The sequence below is a fragment of the Echinops telfairi genome, unplaced genomic scaffold (genome assembly GCF_000313985.2).
Source record: "Echinops telfairi isolate 266 unplaced genomic scaffold, ASM31398v2 ScPeMD7_11;HRSCAF=52, whole genome shotgun sequence".
Lineage (NCBI taxonomy): Eukaryota > Metazoa > Chordata > Mammalia > Afrosoricida > Tenrecidae > Echinops > Echinops telfairi.
The window spans coordinates 34,039,060-34,052,847 of record NW_022103908.1 but is presented as its reverse complement, the minus strand read 5'-3'; the positions used below and the strand labels follow the sequence as shown (position 1 = coordinate 34,052,847).

Genomic DNA, 13,788 nt, shown 5'->3' with positions numbered 1-13,788 from the left:
GTGTGGTTTGGCTGTTATTCACAACATTAGGGAAAACGGAGTTGCAGTCATTCTGGGGTGTGTGTGTGTGTGTGTGTGCGTGCGTGCGTGTGCGTGTGCGTGTGTGGTTTGGCTGTTATTCACAACATTAGGGAAAATGGAGTTGCAGTCATTCTGCCAAGGGGTTGCTTCTTTTGGAATTGTAAAGGCCAAAGCGGGTTCCTTTCTTGCAGCGATGGGCTGCGCTCGATGTGGATCAGCTGCAGGAAGCACATTCCCAGCTTGGCGCTGCGAGAGAAAGCTGCTCCTCCCTGACCGTAGAAAAGTCCCCAGGCTTGCCTGGTTAAACTCTCTAAATGCATGAAATAGACTTACGTTCTGGAAGTCATTAACTTCAATTGCTTCTTCAGCTCCACTTCCCATTTTAAAGGTCTCCAAGTTGTTCTCAGCATCTATTTCCATTGACCCATCTTGTAATTTCCCATTGATACTCATGCTGTAATGGACGTTGTAAATCTGGAAGGGAACGGAAGTGTTAGCGGCGCCTTTCTTGTTTGAGCAATGCTGGGCTGATCCTTAAGGCCTGCAGCATGGGAGGCAGTTGCCATATTTTTCAGACACTGAAGCATCCTTAATCGTTACACATTCATGTACCAGGACTTCATCCACACACTAAACATTTTATAGTGATAAAAAAATACCTTAAAAGTAAAACCTCCGGTGCTCCCTGATACAATCTGAAATAGCTTAATGATTCACAAGCTTGGCTACACCTTAGACGTTTCTGGGTAGAATTTTTAGCGATGTTGTCTGGGTTTCCTTATCCTGGATTCATCAGATCATAACCTCTAGGGCTGGGAATGGAGTCCCTGAGTCATGTAAACAGTTATGTGTGGCTACGAACTGAAAGGTTGGTGGTTCGAACCCCCTCTGGGAGTACGTCAGAAAAAAGGCCTGGCCATCTACCTCCCAAAGGCCAAAGCCATTGAAAACCCCATGGATTGTGATTCTTCCCTGGCACACACATGGGATTATCATGAGTTGGAATAGACTGGATGGCCTTTGCTATTTATTTTGTGAGAGGCTGGTGGTGACAGAGGAGCCCTGGTGGCATAGAGGGTTACACATCAGCCTGCTCACCACAAGGCCAGCAGTTCGAACTCACCAGCTCCTCAGAGGGAGGAAGATGAAGCTTTCTGCTCCTATAAAGAGTTGCACTCTCGGAAACCCAAAGGGGTTGCTCTGCTCTGTCCTATGGGGCCACTGTGAGGCAGAATCTCCTTGATGACAGTGGGCGTGGTTTGGGCCTGGTGATGGTGGCCCTTGGGCAGAGGTGTTTCTTTTCTAGAGCTTAATTGGGCGCAGCAGCCGGGGGAGTGAGCCACGTTGCTAATAAAGCACCTTCGTTGGAGGAGGACTTTTCCTTGTGGCCGAGTCTGAGCAGAGTGTGGCCTGCAGGAAGGATGCAGACTGCACAGATAGGCCGCCTGTTGTTGCTCAAGTCCAACTCGTCTCGACCCTCTGTACACAGAACACAACCCTGCCCGGCCTCGCGCCATCTTCACAGTGGTTCTTCTGTTTGAGCCCGCTGTTGCAGCCACAGCGTCAATCTAGCTCCGCAAAGCCCTTCCCCTCTTATTGCTGGTCCTCCACTTTAAGAAGCTGACACCCTGCTCCAGGGATTGTCTCTCCTGAAGACATGTCCAAGTACATGCCCGACAGACAGCTGCACTTTGAGAGAACAAGGTCACCTGCACACCTGTTTCAGCTCAAAGGAGGGAGTCTCTTTTTAATGACAGGACAGGGACATTGTGTTAGGATGAACTGTGTGGCAGGGGCTCAGCTCCGTGGAAGACGGCGCAGGAGACCACTCACTGGCACTGCTCCTGGCAGCTGCCTGCAGAGGACAGTGAAGATGTCCGATCTCACAGGGTCTGATGTTTATTGGTGTCCCCAGACCTTTTAGGTGCCCCTCGGTGGCCTGGAGGCGAAGGTAAGAAGGAAAGCAGGAGGGCCCGGGAGGCTCCCTTCTCCCAGCGTCTCACAGTTCAACCACAGGCGCGTGGTTCTTCCATCTGCTTGATGTGCTGGGTTTCCGAGTTCGTTTGTGTTAGGAAAAATTGATCTGTCCCCCTTTAAATTTTCTTTTTATTCTAAGTTGATCACTAAATCAGATGATTCCGGGGGCTTCGCCAAGCTTAGATATTCTTTTAGGAGTTAAATATATATATTTTGTAGTGCTCCTGAAAAGGGCAGAAGGCTAGAGGACAGGATGCTGCCAAGGTAGATCTTTCTAGGTGTGTGTGTGTGTGTGTGTGTGTGTGTGTTGGGGGCATAGAAAGAGGGGCCTTGGTGGTCAGGAGTTCAAAACACCAGTTACTCTGAGGGAGAAAAATCGAGCATCAATAAATGGCAGTACATTTGTTTTGTTGTGGATCATGCAGATGAAAACATTTTTTCCTCCTTTCAAAACCAATTAAAAAATTTTTTTAACTTGCAAAGGTAGAGCTACACTGCCCTATAGGATTGCTCTGAGTCCAAATTGACCCGATGGCAGTAAACTTATTCATTAGAAAACTTTTTTATTGATCATATATGGAAACGATCATATATTTGCTCCTCCTCTTCCCTATATGACTTTCAATTCCATTTCCCATGAACTCTTTGAAGCCCTCATATCAGATCCGATTTCTGCTCCTACTTTTAGTATCCTTGTATTGGCATCCTCTTTTCCTAGATGGTGCAAAGAGTTAATCAAAAGATTGAAGTTTTGAGTCTGCCCAGAGGCACAGGTGGTGGGCATGGAAAGGCCCTGAACATGTACCTCAAAAAAAACAGCCATTGCAATCCCTATGGGGCACAGTTCTGCTCCGACCTGCACGGAGGGCCAGGAGTCAGCCGACTCACCGAGACCCTCCAGGACAGGGTAGAACTGGCCCTGTGAGTGTCTGCGATGCTAACTCTTTACGGGAGTAAAAAGCCTCCTCTTTTTCCTCAGGAGCCACTGGTGGTTTGGAATTGCAGATCTTGTGAACCACGGCCCAATGGGTAACTATGCCACCAGGGCTCCATGGAGCCGGGCAGTAACTGGTTTTCCCACTCAGCCATCTCTCAACCCTCCCCTCCCCTCCCTTCCTCGGAGAACTACCAAGTCCTGCAACTCCTGGCCTCCCAAGCTGGGCTGGCCACCACAACCCCTTCTAGAAGGTCTGAATTGGAGCTGGAGCAGAGCTCCAGCTGTCTTCCCACCTCAGGTGGTCCTTATGCAGAAGCTTGGGAACCCCGTTTCCTTTGGCTGAGCCAGTGTTTTCTACAATTCTACAGGTAAGGCTGAGAAGCAGGCTTGGTGTGGTGTCCCGGCTGGCTGAGTGGTCAGTATTTCACATGGGTTCCCATGGCCAGCCACCCCTGCACCTCCTAAGGCTCCTCTCTGTGAAGCCTTGTACACAAGCATTCACCAGTAAGGTAGCACTGTATCTAAGAAATGAACGCTTTCTAAATTCTTCGCGTGATTTTAGGACCAGAAAAGGGGCTGTAATTCTCAAGACACTTTCCTCCACCCTCACCCCTCGCTGCCTCCTTCCCCAGCAAACCAGTACCAGGTGCCATCAAACCGACTGACTCGTGGCAGCTCCATGTGTGTTGGAGTAAAACTGTGCTCCACAGGGTTTTTAGTGGCTGATTTTTTTGGAAGGAGATAGCCAGGCTTTTCTTATGAGGCATCTCCGGGTGGATTGGAACCTCCAACCTCACTGTTAAGACATGAGTGTGTTGCCTATTTGTACCACCCAGGAACTACCTCCCTTCCCCTGCACCCCCCAAGGCAAAGGATCCCTCGATAGAGATTGCATGCTCTCGAAGGCAACATTAGCCCATCTTAGATATCAGTGCCCCATCTGCAGGGGGCAGCAGTGAGAGGCTTGTGCCCCTCCAAAGCAATGGGTGGCCCATCTGCAGTGACTGCTGAAACACTGGCTTCCAGAGCTCAGGAGGAGGCTGGACTAGTGGAGTGGCAATCGCATTATCTACTCTCAGCCGAAGAAACGGTTGGCACCTGAAGCTATTTCTATCCAAGCGCAATGAAGTTGCTATTTTCCAAAATGCTGCTCAGTATGGTGCCTTTTACAATCACGGATATTTGCTAATGAGTGTTTAATAAAGCCTGGGTTCTCTATGATTAATTACAGTGTTTGGAAAGATGGGTCTAGTAAGTCCCATCGGAGAAGAAAGGCTGCAGGCAACAACCCCCCTCCCCTCGGCCCAGAGGGCAAGGATTGTCTGCTCTTTCATCTTGATGGGATTCGCCATATTTCAATGCCTTGTTCCATTTACAGTAATATGGATGAGAAGCGGCCTCATCTTGGAGCCCAGTCAATTTCCCCCCGATTATTAGCACGCCGATGCTTCATTGTCTTCCAAGTAAATTCAAGTGAATCCTGTGGGGGAATGGCCCATCGAAGGGGGGAAAGCAGGTGAATTACTGCTGGTTCTCTTCCATGAGCCAATATAAGTAGCAGAGGTGCACACACACATACACACACACCCGGTGTGGATAACCCATTTGGTTGGGGAATAGCTTCCTGTTTGACAGAGATTTACCTCTTTTGATTAGGTTTTATTTGGGTTATTTAGATTTGGATGCAGGAAAAGCAGGCTATGCATAGATAGTGGCAAATCTACCCTCTGTAGTGTTTTGTGCTATGTTTCCCAGACCTGGATATTATGGATGGACCTCAGAGATCTGTGGGTGGGGCCAGGCGGGTGGAAATGACCATGGTTTTCTCCGTGCTTCTGCAGGTGTAGCAAGGAGCAGTGACTCTGATTGTCGGCAATAAAAGGTGAGTCTCCATTCCTCGGCATTCTTGGACTCTTAATTCTGCTCTTTTGAACCAAACCACCACCCAGCTTGCAGTCGAGTACAATAAGGTAAAAGGAGTTCCCTTCATTCCGTGTGAACGGTCCGTCTTGCTTTCTAAAAGCCTGTCAGCTCCTTCTGTGTCTTGAGTAATTAAATGCCAAATGACATTTATTTTGATGTATTTGTGATCAAAATCCTTAGCTCCCCCCAAAAGGCAAAGCTATTTTTGTCCCTCAAATGGCTTATTCCACTGCGGCTTTATTATCAAAGGATAGCATTTACATTCCAATACCACCAGGGTTCCCAAAGGATGACAATCTCAACTCCACTATTAACAGAGATGCAGATAGTGAAATCGTTCTCGTGTTCAGATCGGCGGGCTTCAGATATGAGCATCTGGCCCAGCTTCTATATTTAAAACACAAATACATTAAGGCATTTTTCAAATATACACAAACTACTGAGCAATCCCGATCGTACAAATCAATGCTTGCAAATTTGATATAGTCTCTCAACCAGACTCAGCTAAGTGGCATGCTTATCTACATTAGGCATTTGAGTTAAAAATACAAATTGTGCAGTGACTGCGCAAGATGTGATGTGTAAAATGGTTGAATTGCTTTCGGCACCATTATCTCTAAGTACTGGAATGCACTCAGGCTGCATTTCGTGGTGGGAGGGGGTGGGGGAAGCAGCAGACAACAGAGCCTATGAGGATAGTGATTAAGAAAGAGCCCTTTGTGTGCACCCTGGACATGGAATTATTTTCCACTAGTAGAAAGAAGCTTATACCCGACCTGGCACGTGGTCATCAGGAGACAATGTCTCCCATTACCTAGGTGAACAAAATGCAGAGTCTTTAGAGAACGCACTGGAATCCTGCCCAGTGAAGTTGGACGCATTTATTTCCCTACTCCCTGAGAGCCCCCTGGGGGTTTACATGCAAAGAAAGGACAGCAGAGCAGTTAGTGAAACACTGACCACTAAATTGCACGTGACCAGGTCAGAACATGTTTTAAATGCCATTTTCCACCTTTAAGGAAGGTAGGCTTAAAAAAAAGCACTGCAGAAAAGGGAGCTTTGCTGGAGAGGTCACAGAGCCATTAAAAACATATGACAAAATCTCCCAGAAAGAGATTCCTCTCAAAAAAAAAAAAGAGATTCCTCTCTAATGGCTGGGTCTTAATATTCTTCTGCAAGGAGACCTGGCGGTTGTGTGGTGGGAGATCAGCAGTGGGAAATTACCAGACACTCCTGGAGAGAAAGACCAGGCTCCTGACTCCGTGAAAAGTAATGGTCCAGAATTGATTATGGCGACGGTTGCACCACTCTTATGAATGTGATTGAACTATTTAAATGTATGATAGGTGAGTTATATGTCAGTGAGATTATGAAAAACAAACGACTTTAAACAGTTCTACTCTGTCCTATAGAGTCGCTACGAGTCGGAATCGATGGAAAGGCAGTGAGTTTGTTTATCGGAGCTTGAATATTCCTCCACTAGCTTTGTCCTGGTGGCTGTGGTTCCGCGTTGGGCTAACCACAAGGTCAGCGATTGGAAACTACCAACAGCTCCATGGAAGAGAGATGAAGTGTTGTAGAGTTACAGTCTCGGAAACTCCCAGGAGCTTCGAGGGAGTTGAAAGGTAGCGACTAGGTTCCTGTGCTCCCAGGCTTTCCTAGGCGGGAAAGGCCTTTGAGAGTCGAGATGCACGTGCCACTACATGATATTCTAAGGACCCCTGGTGGGATCGTGGGTTAGGCAATGAGTCGCCAAGTGGAACATTAGTAGTTCGAATCCACCAGTTGTGCTAGGAAGGAGAAAGATGTGGCTGTCTGCTTATGTAAAGATTTGTGGCCTCGAAGGGGCAATTCTCCTCTGTCCTATCAAGTCACTAATGAGCCAGAATCGACGCGATGGCAGTGGTGGGTTTGTTTTGATGGAGCCTTGTGGCACAACGGTTAAGTACTGAGCTGCTACCGGAAACGTCCTTGGTTCAGCGGTGGGAGTCTGCTTCCAAAGACATGGCAGCCTTGGAAAAGCTAAGAGGCTGACATCTCTCTGTTCCTGCAGGGTTGTGCCTTTGAATGGGAATAGACTCCGGGACAATGAGTTTGGTTGGGGGTTAGACTTTGACACCACCCTTTAAAATCCCGCCGGCCTGTGTACGAAGTTGCTTGCGTACAAAGTTGTTAAGCGTAGAAAGCAGGGGAGCGGGGTGGGCGGCAGCAGGATGGAGGATGAGGGTTCCCGGGAGAGGACACAGAGAGGTGCCGCGATGGGGGCGCAGGAGAGTCCTCTGGGGAGCCCTGGGGCTCAACCTGGGGGGGATCCTGGGGAGACCCAGGGCACGCACCAGCCTGTGCGCCTCCCAGCCCCGCGCCGCCCTCGGGACTTACGTGATTGTCACTCCCCTTCCAGAAGTAGAAGGCGCCGATGGTCCCACAGAGCAGCAGCACGGCTCCGGAAATGAGGACCACGGCGCCGGCCTGGAGCAGCCGCGCGGGGCCCGCGGGCTTCGCGGTCGCCGGGGCGTACACCTGCGGGCCAGCGGAGAGGCCAGGGTCTAGGGTCGCGTCCACACCGCCCGCACCGCGCGGAATCAAGGGCACCCCTTTGCTCAGCGCTTCTCCTCCTCCCTCCCAGGTCCCTGGGACTCAGATGTGACCGCGCGACCCACCCCCGCCCCAGAGCTGCACCCCTGGCCGGCCACAAGGCGCCCCTCAGGACCATTCCCCTCCGCATCCGTCTGTGGATCGCGAGCCCTCGCATCCAACGCCGCCAACACAGGGGAGCCCACCATTTTGCACCCTCCCCCCCACCTTCGCCATCAATACCTCTTCGCTGGTACCAATCTCTGACACACACACACACACCCCACCCCCGCAGTGGGTCCAGACCCGCAAGCGACCTGGCCCTGTGTGGGGACTAAGCCAGCGGGGCTGCACTCACCGGGGGGCTGCAAAACTCCACGTCGTCAGGCCCCACTAGGGCGATGGGCACTTTGTCCGAGTTCTGCGCCATGGCTCCGACTGGGAGATCCAGACCCAGGGAGGCTCGGCGCGCGCCCTGGGCTCTGTCCTGCTGCCCCGACGGGGCGGGCATTTCAACGCCTGGTACCCACGCACGCACACACCGGACACCGTCCCTCCCGGGCCAACCCGAAGGTCCCCACCCCTTCCAGTGCCTCACCTCCCCCACTCCCTACCCGCTCCGGCCCCGGAGCCGCCGATTAGCTGGGCCTCTGCAGTCCAGGCCAGGATTCCTTGCTCGCTCAGGTGTGCTGGGCTCCAAATGCTGTCCCGGCAATCCTGATGAGTGGGGCGGGGACTGGCTCTCCTGAAAATTTCCTGGGCTCTTTCCTTCATCCAGGGTTCTCAGAATTTCAGGGGGCGTTTGCTATTGACACCTGGTCGGAGGCATTTCCTCCGGAGTCTTGGTATGTGTGTTGGGCAGTGGTGTAACGGGCAGGAGAGCAGGGTTTCTCAGAAGGACAGGGCAACCTGGCCAAATTTTACCACGGTCATGCCACCCTCAAAGGCCCCCTTTGTTGTTGTGTCTGTCCAGTGGCTTCAGATACACAGCCACCCTATAGAGAGCTGTGTGTTGAACAATACAGAGTCTCTCTGAGTATCCTAGGGTCCAGTCTTCACGGAGGAGCCCAGGTAGCAGAGTGGTTCCCCGCTGGGCTGCAGTGGGAAACTACCCTCGGCTCCGCGGGAGAAGGCTGGGGCCTTCTCCCCTTGTAAACCGTTACAGTCTCAGAAACTCACAGGGCCGGTTCTACTCTGTCAGGTCTCGATGAGTTGTCGTTGACTCCATGGCGTGCGTTTAGTTTGGGAAGCAGACTGCCACCTCTTTCTTCTGTGGAGCACCTGGTGGGTTTTTTTTACTCTTTTTTTTTTTAGCAGCTGAACACTTGACTACTGCAATTTGTCAGAACAAAGGACCGATTGGCAACATCCTCACTATCCACAGTGGAGACCTGATTAAATGATTTATGGTACACCCTCATAGTGGAATCTTGGCAGCCATTTAAAAGAATGAGGCTCTTTTGAAAAAAAAAAACTGATATGGAACACTCCTTCAGATATTTTAAATGGAAAAAGCCAAGTGTAGAAAATTCTTCCCAATTTTAGAACAGTGAGGTGTGTATAATGCTTCCGTTTGAATAGAAACACATGGCTTCTGGGAAAACGCAGGTGCCTCTGAGAACTGCAGGGCTTGGAAGGAAGGTGTCTACTGGGCACCCTTGGAATGTGGGCACTCTGTACTGTGATGATTCATTGTACATCCCTCTTTGACTGGACTATGGCTCCCAAACACTAGATTAGTTGCTCTTGTATAATGCAATGTAATCACTCCCATAATGTAATGCAATATCATGTAAAGCAAGCAGCCAACCAGTTAAAAAGGGAGTTCCTAAGGGTATAATAGCTTGCCTTCAGACAATTCATAGGTTCCATGGCAGACCTTGCTTTGTCTTTGTCTTTCTCTCTTGACTCCACACTCTTCTCATCACTTGATTTGTTGATCTGGGCTTGTAAACATGCCAAATTCTGACCTGGTGAGTCTTTTCTGATGTATCTGACTTACAGGGTTTGGACTGATCAGCCCCCCACAATCCTGGAGCCAGCAGAAGCCTCCACCCTATTGCCTGACCTATAAAGCCTGGACTTTACAGCCACCACAATTGCATGAGCCTAACTATTGAAGAAGGAGCCCCTGTGGTGCAGTGGTTAAGCACTCAGCTGCCACCAAATCTACAAGACAGAAAATAGGGAACTAGAAGTTTCCATTTTCGAATGAAGGCTATTATACAGTAAAAAGAGGGAATGAAAAATATAGTTACAGAACTTCCAAATGTAGTCAAGTAGATTTTTAAATAGACTGTTTTAAAATTGGTAAGAAATTAATAAATTACAGGGTAATCTCAAAGAAAATTAATAAACCTCCTCAAAATAAAAAAGAAAATTGTGAAGATGTAGTAAAAACTAAAGCAATGAAAGAGATGATTAGAAAGCCCACAAATAAAATGAACCAAGCATAGAAAATTAGGTGGAACAAAGAAACCAGCAGCACCACTAAAAACAGACAGCAGAATGACAGCAATAAATTCACCCATATAAATAATTACACTGACTGAAAACGGATTAAATGCACCAGTCAAGAGACAGTAAGCAGCCCTGGGAATAAGAAAAAATGATCCATCAAGATGCTGTCTACAAGAGACTAAAAATCAAAGGATAGAAAAAATATCAAGTAAATGGAATTCAACAAGTGGAAGTGGCAATATTAATTTCAGATAATATAGATTTTAAGGAAAAATCCAGCATAAGAGAAATGGAGGACATTAAACAATGATTGAAGAGTCAATTGACATAGCCATAATAATTATCTGTGTACTCAGTGAAAGAGCCTCAAAATACGTAAGTAAAAATTCTTAGAGAATGGAAGGTAGAAGCAAACAACTCTATAATAATGGCAGGATACTTTAATACATGGCTTTTTTGGGGGGTAAGATATATGCTTTATTTGCAAATACCTTTTCCAACACATAAATGGCAATTGTACACATGGCCTTCACCAAATGGAACACAAGAGACAATGGAGAAGCTCAGCTTCATTGGCCAAAATAAGGGCAGGGGCCAACTGTGGAACAGACCATCAATTGATCATATGCAAGTTCAAGTTGAAGGTGAAGAAAATGAAAACAAGCCTATGAGAAGTAAATACAACCTTGAGTATATCCCCTTGAATTTAAAGCTCATCTCCTCAAGAATAGATTGGATGCCTTGCCCGCTAATGATGAAGACTTGATGAGCTGTGGGAAGACATCAAGAACATCATACACGAAGAAAGCAAAAGATTGCTAAAAAGAAAAGAAAGACAAAACAACAGATGGCTGAAGAGACTCTTCAGATTGCTCTCGAAAGTAGGTAAAGCAAATGGAAGAACTGAGGGGGTAAAAGGGCTGGATATAAATTTTCAACAGGCAGCTTGAGAAGAAAGTAAAGTATTGTATTGAAATGTGTTAAGAGCAAGTTAGAAAACCAAGAGGGAAGAACATGATTAGCATTTCTCATGCTGAAAGAGTAGGAAAAAATTCAAGCCTCAAGTTGCAAAATATCGAATGATGCAAGAAGCATCAAAAGAAGTTGGAATGACTATATGGAGTTATTGTATACAAAAAAGATTCGGTCAACATTGATCCATTTTAAGAGGTAGCATTTGATCCAGAACTGATGGCATTGAAGGCAGAAGTTCAAGGCTTAATTTTTCTTTGCGCTTCCTTATTCATTATCAAAGTTTCACATGCACATGAGGTAATTAAAAACCCCACAGTTTAGGTCCAATCAAAAACCAAACTCACTGCCACAGAGTTGATGCCGACTCATCGCGACCCATGGAATAGGGAACAACTGTCCCTGTGAGCTTCCCAGACTTCAACGTGTTTCGGAAGTAGAAAGTCCTGTCTTTCTCCAGTGGAGTGACTGGTAGTTTTGAAGTGCTGACCTTGTAGATTACAGCCCAGTGTGGGATCACTATGCCACCAGGGCAGGTCCACCTTTGTCCTTTTGCCACAGATTTGTTTAATACATTTTTGATTTCTTGAGTTCTGTGGGCGTTGATTGTGGATCCAAGTAAAGCAATCCTTAATAGCTTCTATATTTTCTATCATGCTGTTGCTTATTGGTTCAGCTTTCTTCTCCTCAACAGCTTTATTGGCATAGCATTCACATATCGTACAATTAAATATTTCAATCACATCAAGAAGAGTTGCAGAATCACCACCACCACAATCTGTCTTAGAACATTTTCTTCATTATTATGCTCATTGTTGTTAGCGCCCTACTTCTCCTCAACCTCCCCTGTCACACCCACAAGGAACCATGAGTCCAGTTACTGTCTCTACCAATTTACCTATCCTGGATTTCATATGTACAAACACATTAAAAAACAAGCAAACAAGCAAAAGAACCGAACAAGAATACAAAGTAAAACAGATGGGAAAACCTCAATTGAAAAGCAAGTAGAAAATATTAAAAAGTAGGATAAATTTAACTAGATCCTAAGGGCAATCGAATGCCAGGGTTCTAAATTTTAACCTAACTGCATTTGCAGCGATCCACTTTCCAGTGCAGTCTGCATGTTAGATAAGGTGACCAGACGTCCTGCTTTTGGCGGGACAGTCCCGATTTTTTATAATTTTTCCCGCGTCCCGTGGTGTTTTTAAAAAGTCCCGATTTTTGGAAAGAATGCACAACAAACAAGCTAGGGTATATGTTTTTCGGCTGCCATGTGGCTATTTTGCCAGGATATGAGTTTTATCAATGGTGTCCCGCTTTACCAATGTTAAAATCTGGTCACCTTATGTTAGTAGGCTATCCATTCATATACCTGGTCCATGGTCGGAGGGGATTCACCAGGGGATTGATTCATGTGTATTTCCCCTACACCTTTAAAAAAAACTGAAACAGCTTTAAAATGAGTCAAAAGGAGATAAAACGATACTACATTTGACTTCACTACGTCTGCTATAATCAACTTTACAATGCTCTCTGCCTGCTAACAAGGCTGTTCACCCTCCGCTATGATCGGAGGGGATTCATACTGGCTCTGTCTTGCTGGCTTTTGTTTTCTATTGGTTGAGGTGTGATCCATAGTGCAGGTGTTTCCAGACTTTGATCTTCCTTAGTAAGTGCTTCAAGCCCTCTTCATTTTCAGCAAACAAGGCTGTGTCCACACATCATAGGTTGTTACTGAGTCTTCCTTCAATCCTGCTGCCGTGTTCTTCTTTGTACAGACCAGCTTTTTACATGCTCAGCCCACAGATTGAATAAGTATGGTGAAAGGATACAACCCTGACACGCAACTTTCCTCATTTTAAATCTTTGTTCTGTTCCAATAACTGCCTCTTGCTCTATACATAGGTTCTACATGAGCACAACGAAGTGTTCTGGAATTCCCATTCTTTGCCACGTTACCCATATTTTGTTACGATCTACACAATTGATTGCCTTCACATAGCCAATAAAATACAGATAAATACCTTTCTTTATCCGATGCTATCTCCTGAAACAAAGCTAAGAGCAGGGAGCCTTCTTATTCTACCTTTGGGGATTATCAAGTCAAGGTTTTTTCCTCTTTGTTCCTGTTAACTGCCGTTGAGTCAGCCTCTGTGCACATTGGACCTAAATGCTGCCTGGTCCGGCACCATCATTGGTTGTGCTTTGGACTCATGTGATTCATAGGGTTCTAATTGGTTGGCTTTTAGAAGTTCATCTCAAGGCCTTTCTTTCTGGAAGACCCACTGAAACCTGTTTCGTGCCATAGCAACATGTACGCCTCCACTGACAGGTGGTGGAGGCCACCCATGGGGTGTGTTGGTCAGGAGTCATACTTGGGAAAGTCATCCTTGGTCAGGAGTCATATCTCAGGCAAGATAAGAGTTCTCCTACTGAAGCCCTACTGCTGACCCTTTCCTTTAGTTAGCCAATTCGGAATCCTTAATGTAGGCCCCTTCAAAGTCAAACCTACTGCTGTTGAGCCAATTCCAACTTAGAGCAACTGTACAGGCCATGGGAGAACAGGCCCATAGAGGCTCCAAGGCAGTCATCTTTATGGAAGCCGACTGCTGCATCTTTCTCCTGTGGAGCAGCTGCTGGGTTCAAACCACAGAGCTTTGGGTGAGCAACACGTGAGTTTAGCCACCGCGTCACCAGGGCTCCTTGCAGGTCCATAGAAGTAGATTCGTGTTCAAACTGCAGGGAACTGAATTTCTCCCCTGCAGCTGGTTAGTCCTTGGCTTGTCAGCTCTGTCTCATGCTTCCCTTCTCAATGGCTCCATCCTTCTCAATGGAGTCTTACGTGGTGGATGCTCAATGGAGTCTTACGTGGTGGATGCTCAATGGAGTCTTACGTGGTGGATGCTCAATGGAGTCTTACG

The 13,788-nt window shown here is 47.2% G+C and overlaps 1 protein-coding gene across 2 annotated transcripts in view; it reads right to left on the bottom strand.

The window, feature by feature from the left end:
- The window catches only part of CNMD (chondromodulin), a 31,122-nt gene extending 23,216 nt beyond the window's left edge, over positions 1-7,906 (bottom strand). For both annotated transcript variants that reach the window (XM_045287144.1, XM_004707910.2), the window contains exons 1-3: positions 7,791-7,906; positions 7,238-7,378; positions 355-495 (exon numbers count right to left, since the gene is read on the bottom strand). In XM_045287144.1, coding sequence (XP_045143079.1) covers positions 355-495; positions 7,238-7,378; positions 7,791-7,862 — 354 coding nt within the window. In that variant the 5' untranslated portion in view covers positions 7,863-7,906. The remainder of the gene's footprint in view (positions 1-354; positions 496-7,237; positions 7,379-7,790) is intronic.
- Positions 7,907-13,788: the final 5,882 nt, after the last annotated feature.